Source organism: Ptiloglossa arizonensis, chromosome 8 (genome assembly GCF_051014685.1).
Source record: "Ptiloglossa arizonensis isolate GNS036 chromosome 8, iyPtiAriz1_principal, whole genome shotgun sequence".
Classification (NCBI taxonomy): Eukaryota; Metazoa; Arthropoda; class Insecta; order Hymenoptera; family Colletidae; genus Ptiloglossa; species Ptiloglossa arizonensis.
This window is the reverse complement of record NC_135055.1, coordinates 8,487,251-8,496,106: the sequence shown is the minus strand read 5'-3', so window position 1 is coordinate 8,496,106 and position 8,856 is coordinate 8,487,251. Positions and strand designations below refer to the sequence as shown.

General features: G+C 35.7%; 1 protein-coding gene across 1 annotated transcript; it reads left to right on the top strand.

Moving 5' to 3' along the window:
• Nucleotides 1-2,388: 2,388 nt before the first annotated feature.
• LOC143150665 (uncharacterized) lies at nucleotides 2,389-3,585 on the top strand. The gene is made up of 5 exons (XM_076319116.1): nucleotides 2,389-2,400; nucleotides 2,447-2,609; nucleotides 2,683-3,057; nucleotides 3,125-3,279; nucleotides 3,497-3,585. The coding sequence occupies exons 1-5, from the start codon at nucleotides 2,389-2,391 to the stop codon at nucleotides 3,500-3,502; spliced, it is 711 nt and encodes a 236-aa protein (XP_076175231.1). The 3' UTR covers nucleotides 3,503-3,585.
• The last annotated feature ends 5,271 nt before the right edge of the window (nucleotides 3,586-8,856 follow it).

Genomic DNA, 8,856 nt, shown 5'->3' with positions numbered 1-8,856 from the left:
ATTGCACAGTTTTTCAACATTTTTTTTAACACAAACAATTTCTCCGACGAATGTTAGAATTTCGAAATAGATTCACTTTCTAGAGTTTACTAACGACAATTTTTATTTTTTTCGAATATTAGAGGACACGAGGTAATTCCAGATTGCTAATAGATTAGCTAATAGATAGCTAATAATTATCGTTTCCATGATTTTAGCAGTCTTCGTTATAAATTAATCCGTGAACGTTTATTTTTTAACGTAACTTTATAACAGTGGTTGATTGTTAATTAAGGTAAATAAGTACCTGAAATTAATACAAATTATTAATAATAGTCACGTTGAATAGAGAATTGTTTCGGTACTTGGTGATAGTTCAATTTAACTTCATATATTACCTTAAATATCTGAATATACAATATGGGTAATACCAGACGAAATGTCATGCAGCTTTCAACATTAGTCTTTTTTTTGGTTGTGACACGGTTATGTAAGCGAATTAAAGAATGTCGAATGGAGTCGCGAAAAATTATTAAAGACCGTAAAGGTAATTAGTAAGGGGACAATGCCCATTCGTGAGGTAGCATAATTATTAAAGAGAAATGAAAAAAGGTCAATGGGAACATGAACAGTATTCAGAATGGGATACCATTGAAAGTTACATTAGTAATTTCTGTAGCAGTTAAGTATATTGAAACGAGGAACAATAGAATTTTTAATTAATTTAACAAATGTTTTATCTCTTTTATAAATAAAAATGACCCACTAAAGGGACAATTCCAGGCTGTATTAATAAGAACGAGACAGTACAATCTATCGCGTAACATAAAAAATTAACAACCCTGTACCTTCTTCAAATTTTATAGTATTTATTGCTTAGGTAACCAGGATTACTACACTTTTCTCTACTGCGCTTTACAAACTGCATCGTTTGAAATTTAAACGAGCTCTCCTAAAAAAATGGAGCTGTTAGAAGATTCTGGGTGTCGATTCTACAGTATTCTAAAATGCTTTCCCGTTGTTTCGTCAACATTGAAATTACTTTTTTTTTAAATTTGAGAATATAATACTGAATTTATACGTTTTACGTATCGTAACGTTTGGAGTCGCCACGTACATCACTATATACATATAATTATCTATTTACGTATACTTCGAATATCTTGAATCAGCATCTGAAGCAGACACCCTGTTATTGGAAACAAATGTTCAGCCCTAAGCTGTTAGAATGCCACCATAGCGACACATAGGTCAGTTCTCTTAATGACAAGATAACACCAAAATAGATGTCAGTAGATAACACCATGTTTAAATATTTCTTTTTACGTGGGGGAACTTTTCCGACCACATGGATTGGAGTCAAGGGTAGTGTGAGATTTCCCACAATTGGGGACCACCAGGTGCCTACCAACCAAAACCCTCACGATGACCATACTCGCACGACTTTGGACGGACACCGGGAATTGCATACAGGAATTGCATACAGTATCCGCACCTGATCCGTGTCTACGTTCAGAGGGGGACGTTTACCACCCCCTCCCAATATCACGGTGTCAAGACGCACAGCTGTGAGGTAGAGCCAAACTGTCCTGTTGTCTTTCTTCCAGTGAACACCCAAGACCCTGTACCTGAGCTCAGTGGCATAGGGACAGAAGGTGACTCATCCATGGCACTTATTTTATATTATTAGGGGGATACCCTTCCTTCTCCGTGAGATCAGCAGCGTGTTTTAAAGTAGGTGGACCTCTTACTGCTCTTGCTGGTAATAAGAGGACACCCCAATTATATTAGATGAAATAAAAAGTTCTGAGAGTTTTTCTCTTTATTTCGACGATGAAATTAAGAAAGTTAGAATTTTCGGATTTAGATCAAATATACACCGTTTTGTTCGATAACTATTGTCAAGCTTTGCTTTGCTGGTGGACTCGATACTGTATTGGGTTCATAAACAGCACAAATTTTTTTAACCGCTTGCTTCGCTTTTTCCTCTTGGTCGTAGTTGTACCGAAGAACGTATCGAATTTTCTTTTTCTTTACCTCCATTTTGGAACGCTCTAACACACAACTGGATTCGCTAAACACAAAACTGTCAGAGAACTTTCTTTTAAAGCGTTGTGTCGCCTTCAAGTCGCAGTATAAAATGACAATATGCAACGTGTACATCGTGGGATATAGCTCACTGAAGCCATCTAACGAAAAACGCTCAAAACTTTTCACTTCGCCGATTATATACCTATTATTCAGCTTGTATTTGAAAATAAAGTTATCATTTGTTTCGAAAGAGAATATCGCTGACTAACTACGATCACTTATAACCCGTATGCGATATTTGATACAACAAGGAGTTTGAGAGTAATATAAGTTCATTAAGTTAGGCGAATCACACTGTATCCAAACACTTCTTAGAAGATGAGTTGTTCGGTATACATTATTCAGTCGAGTTAATTCAATTGTTTACGGATAGTAGATTGCAGTAGCTGTGAAGTTCACCTGCCCAGGAGGGCTACACCCCCAAGGTGTACAGTATCCTGTTTGCCAGGACAATGTCGACAGTGCGTCGTTGCTTCCTTACCTGTACGGTCCACGTGCTGGCCGAAGCAACCATACCCAGAAAGCATCTGTATCGTACGGTAAGTGAGACTATCGAAACCTCTTCTCAGCTACTTCGGTAGGATTGACTGGACAGACCCAACAGTCCGCTAGCTAACAGTGGGCTAAGCCAGACGTTGACTGCCACTGCAGCAGCATGGACGCAGTCAAGCCTGGAGCTTATGGGCTTCAACTTCGCATCCCATCAGGATCTGTCCACGCTCACGGGACTCGCAACGGTTGTTGTAATAAGCCGCTTGCGAGCCCGCGAGCAAATACACCAGGGCAAACCCCGACAAGACGGTCAGCGCCTCATAGGACACAGTCCTGTAACCGCCAGCGATCCACAAAGCCAACAGATCAGTATTATGCTATGTCGGGAGGCGACTAGGGCGTCTAAATGGGGGCCCGATACAGGACTATCGAATGGACTATGCCCGTGTAGACACGTCGAACCCGACTGCTCGAACCCTGCAATTTGGAGAGGAGGTTAGTCATCGTTATTTTTTAAATGGGGGCCCAATACAAGACTATCGAATGGACTATGCCCGTGTAGACACGTCGAACCCGACTGCTCGAACCCTGCAATTTGGAGAGGAGGTTAGTCATCGTTATTTTTTAAATGGGGGCCCAATACAAGACTATCGAATGGACTATGCCCGTGTAGACACGTCGAACCCGACTGCTCGAACCCTGCAATTTGGAGAGGAGGTTAGTCATCGTTATTTTTTAAATTTCCATTCAATATGCAGGAAACCATAAAGCTATTTCAATTACAAGCACAGTGAATGTGCTTCGGAGAAAATTGCCGGATCATTGCGTGTAAACTGTTATTATTATTTTAATATGTTCTTTTGAAATAGTTTTTGAACAAATTATCTACAGTGATCTGGTTGTATCACATTCGCAAAAGAATTGTTTATTTCAGAACTGATAAGGCGTTCGGTAAAATAACAAGATAGACGTCCCTGGTACGAATATTACGTCCCTTTCCCCGGAAAATTTGTAATGTAAGCAAACATGAAAGTTATACTTGTTTCAATACTAACGTAACTTATTTGAATGTAAATTATAATTATATAGAGTTTATCTCGATAAAAATGAAAATAAGCGGATTTGTATTATTGTCGATAAATGACACTTCGCTATGAATAATATTAAAAATATTAATGATTATAATACATATTTTCTTGATAAAATGAAGATAAAACTTTTATCTTACATTCTATTTCCAATATATGGAATATGTATAGTTCTAAATTATAAATCTGTCGAGCATGAAAGAAACTACCATTTATGTAATTCAATGTAACTCTCGTGATTATCAATATTTTTTATTGTAATTTAACAGAACATTCACCAAATAACCAACAATAGGCAGTGTGAATTTCGAACTCTCGAAGGTATTAATTTCCTGGAAATATTAGATTAATGGCAAGTTAATTTTCCAAATTTTGAAACTCGACTACGTTCTTAACCTTTTGCACTCGAAGTTGTTTTGCTACCAGAAACTGGCTTCTCGATCGAATCTTTTAAATCGCAAAATTAATCTAGAATGGAACATTTTTATTTCAATACTTCGCATAAATATGTTTACATCTTACGAGAGTATAATACTTAAATTTCAATTTGAATTCCAAGCCACGAAGTTTTCTTGCAATGGAAAAAGTATAATGAATTAGGTAACGACCCAGGATCTCCTTTCAAGTCCAAACGGTTAATACAGATACATTTGCATTTAATTGTACATGTTTATCAAGATCAATAAATTTTAGTTACGAAAAACATTATTGTATTTACTGTCCTAGTGTTTTACCGTTATCTGTATCTTTCTTAATTCTGGTACAAAAAATGAAACCATATGATCTGGATACACAAGTCAGTTACATATTATATATTCAAACGTTCTCTTATTTCAATAATAAAGATCCAAACACTGAGTACATTCCGCAAGCGTAGCAAAACATCGATCCTCGAAAGTATTATACTTAATTGTACTGACGCTAACGAAAAGTCAATCCTGTTAAATGTTTCACCAATGTGCAATGACAACTTACTGCAGTTGTCGCAAGCAAATGTAGCTAAATACCTACCGCGATTAACTTGCACCTTGTTCACGAAACGATTGGTCAATCGAAGCTTCTAAATATTAATCGATGAACATAGAAGAATAACGACTGGTTGAACAGAGCAGTGTAGTTACACGTAATGAATATTGATGTCCAAAAGCGGAGATTCGGCGCCGTAGAAGAAACTAGATCAGGATGGAGCAACTTCGGTCCCTGGTGACTGTAATGGGTCCGACTCATCGCCCATCGCGTAAGTAAGATAAATGATCCCCTAATGTCTATATTCTGCAACGACTGCAGATGAGCTGATATAAGCGAACAGTTTCTTTTAAATTACTTTCTCAAAATCCAGATCTGTTTTCCAAAACCGAATCGACTGAATAGCTGAAAGCCCAATTCGCAAAACTCTGTAGAACGCAATAAACTTGTTGCAGCAAATTCTTTTCCACGAGCCAAATACTATTGAGTCTTCTCGTATAAGTCGTTTTTGTTCCTCGTGTTGTCTTTTATAAACACAGAACGATAAAAGTGACTAAGGTTACAGGAATCTAGTAACATTAAGGTTACTAGATTCCGTTCAATCTACAGAACACGTTCGAGAGCAACGAATCGGTAAATTATAAGTAATTTATATTCGACGCAGTGTAAAATCATCGGCAAAACGCGTACTCATCTTCGGCGTCTCATGGTTTAATTTGAAAAATCAGCCACGCTCCGTGCATCCACTTGAGGTAGGCGAGAACAGAATCCGTGATCTGGTGAACGAAACAAAAAGTTTGATCAGTATAAGAAATTTCACAAATCTTAAACATTCCAATGACAACCATTCGAATATTTTAAAGAAAAATGCGAATAGTGGTAAAGCTGGAAATATGGTTGCCGCAGCAGTTCGCAAAATGGAATCGCCTTAACTGCACAGAAACGTGGTTATCTTTGCTTGTGCGCAATGAGAGAGAGACATTTTAAATATTAAAAGAATTCACAAATGTAACTATATATAACTCTCATATTTATAATAAACTGAATTTTCACTCCAGACTGTTGTTTTCGTTGTGCCGGATTATATTTCATGTCTCATTTTCGAGATTAAATTTGTGGTTGCATCTAAATGTACCGTTCAGAGAAAAACATTTGAAACTGGAGACACTGCTTCCTGGACATTTCTGCCAACTTTGTTCATTGTCTTTGTGCTTATTGTTGGACTATTCCCTCGTATGAGAAAATGAAACGTTTTATATTGTGTCACAAAGAGTTCGTGCCTGTTAATTGTGTCAAAAAAACGCACAGAATAGATTGATTCGTTATTTAAAAATCCATTAAAACTGAAGAAAAAGATTGCAAAGTTAGAGGAGATAAATGAAAACATAATTCCGTCTGAATTAGAGAACGAGGTTGACAAAAGTGAAATAAAGATCGGTGAGCTCGCACGAGTGGTAAAACATGTTGATTGTATTAATTGTATCAATAAATTTATACTTGAAGTAAAACATATTAGATGCTTAATTAAACAAGGGAGCACATAAGAAATTTTCTAATACACAGATCCTGTAACGGAAGAAAGCGAAAAGACCCAAATAAACCAGAAACAGGCTTAAAAGAAAATATTGGGTTATTCGGAAAGTCATTTCATTTTCCAAAATGGAGAATATATAATTTAATAAAATTTTTATACACTCTAAAAAAATCGTGTTTCATTTTCACCAAAAGAAAAAACGAAATGACTTTCCAAACAACCCAATATATAGATCCGAATACCAGCACTGACTTGAGCAATGATCTAATAGCAATTCTGGGTAAAAATCCTATAAAATCAGTGACGATAGATATAAAACTCCACCCAGAGTTAGAATTAAGGTGGAAATACTACGTAACACAGATCTTGAAACGAAGATTCAAAAGAAGACCAGAGATAAATGCCTAAGACAAATAGAGTGGGATGGTGCGAAATTAAACTTGATATTTAATGCTATTCTATCAGAATTTTCTTTAAAAATAAATGGTTTCCTAATGGAAAACTAGCAGTTGATCGGATCGGGCTTATCATTGTGGGCTCAGCCTTATCAATGTTGATGAAAGAAGAAGAAGAGGTAGATAAGCTCGCATTCATAGAAAGACTTAATAATACCACTAAGGTAATAATAACCATACATCGCAATCACACGATATCTGGAAATACATCTATCCTGATAAATCTAAATAAAGACATAAAATTGATTCTAAAAGAGGCCCAACAAAGTAATTTCTTTTGAAAGAATTGTCAAAATACAGAATACAAGCCACGACCAAACAATGCAGCAGTAATAGCATCAATAGCAGTAACAGCATCAAAACATTTTTTAACTCCAGAGGCCCACAGATAAAGAGGCTCTTCATCCCCTGACCAGACTCTACAAGGAATTAGGTCTTCAACCGACCCAAAATAGTATTCAGAAACAAGCAGATTCAGAGCTCCAAGATGTGGAACCCGAGGAACCCAATACGCAGCTTCAGATAAACATAAATAACGCTAGAGGTTGAAGATAATGTTCAAAAGTGTAATCTGAATAAAATAGTAAATGATAATGACTATAGGCGTAATATGATAATCCCAGATTACGTTAAGTCCGATTAGGGACGATTAACACTTTACTAGCGTCAGTAGATGATATGACACTAAAACACTACGAAAACAGTGGAGAAAATTTATCACAGGGAAAAACGTAGACGTAGAAAAACCTTAAGGAAAGATGTCCTCGAATTTATGGCACACTGCCTTGAAAAGGTGCATCCTCGGTACTTGAGTACCTAAAATCATTGTATCCTCTAGAAAGCTTATCACTGAAAAACATTACATTTAAAACCGCAATGTTATTAGCTTTCTGCATGGGTCATAGAGCTCAGACCTTATCAAGAATCAAAGTAAATAACAAAAAATATAGACGATAGACTAATTATAGAAATTCCAAAGATAAGCAAAATATCGGGACACGGAGCCATCAGGCATTACTGATTATTTCGATCGTCAAATAAAAGTCAGAAATTTATGTCGTAACAGCGATATTGAAATATTGAGAAGTCACCAATAACATTAGAGTGGAAGAGCTGAATATGTTTCTAAGTACTAGAGAACCGTATAAGTGTATCTCAGCTGAAAAATTTAGTCCGTGAATAAAACAGTTTCAATAGAAGTTGATGTAAACGTGACAGTCATCGTCATTTAAACCGGACATACTATGTATAATAAATACGTGTGAAATATACGGATAATAAATAAACACCGTATGAACCAAATAAATATAGACAGCATTACAAATGTATGAAATATAAGAATTATAATTTAATCGGTACGAGAATAACATTTCCAAACAGTTAAATTTCAATCAAAAAGTAATGTTTATAAAGTAAAACTTAACGAATAAATAATCGATAAAATATTTGTTACCGATGCGTTAAAATTAAGGGAATGTAAAATACATTCGCGTGGTAGTAAGCTGCCTTAATTCTCATGTTTCATAATACAGAACTCCCTGACTATTATGTGAAATTGAATCAAGCCTGATAGATTTCATATAACTGGGAAAAATAACATTTCTAATCCACGAGCGGATCTTCTTTATCTCAGACTGCAACCATCCTTTCTTCCTGCAGACCAATTAACGAGAAGAGCAAATGGAATTTATCGAGGCACGGATTACCAGCGTCCGAGGACTCGTAACTGAGGCCGATACTGGTACACGCGCGCAGCATCGATAGAGATAGATATTATCTAAATGAAAAAATGTTTTAAACTAAAATTCAAATAAAAAATACTTCATATTTATCCATTACTTGAAGTATACGCATAATTCATGGTGTTTGTATTTGACGAATACTAAATAAATAGACTTATTTGACGGATAAAGATAATCTTCGTATTTGAAGAGCTGTTTGTATTCACCTCTGAATACAATTAAGATTTTTATCTGAATTGTACCATTATGTTCTCCGTATCTTGGTGTTCTCCCATCGGAAAAAATTGTAAATGGTTCATTTTCGAATAACAGCAAATTTTGTAGAAGAATTTTTCATGTGTATGACAAATTGTACATACACGAAGACATAGTTTAAAATTATATTACATTTACAGACAGATACATCTTTAAACTCTTTCTTAGCATTAAATTTCTTTACTATTACTAAATAAATAACGTGCTAAAAATTGATCAAACGAAGAGGAATTCGTGACTTTTTAATTCCTACA

What these genes read in the sequence shown, in the direction of transcription:
- LOC143150665 (XM_076319116.1), top strand. An exon ending in GAAAGCATCTGTATCGTACG is followed by an intron (nt 2,610 to 2,682) that starts GTAAGTGAGACT and finishes ACAGTCCGCTAG; the next exon opens with CTAACAGTGGGCTAAGCCAG. An exon ending in CCCTGCAATTTGGAGAGGAG is followed by an intron (nt 3,058 to 3,124) that starts GTTAGTCATCGT and finishes ATGCCCGTGTAG; the next exon opens with ACACGTCGAACCCGACTGCT.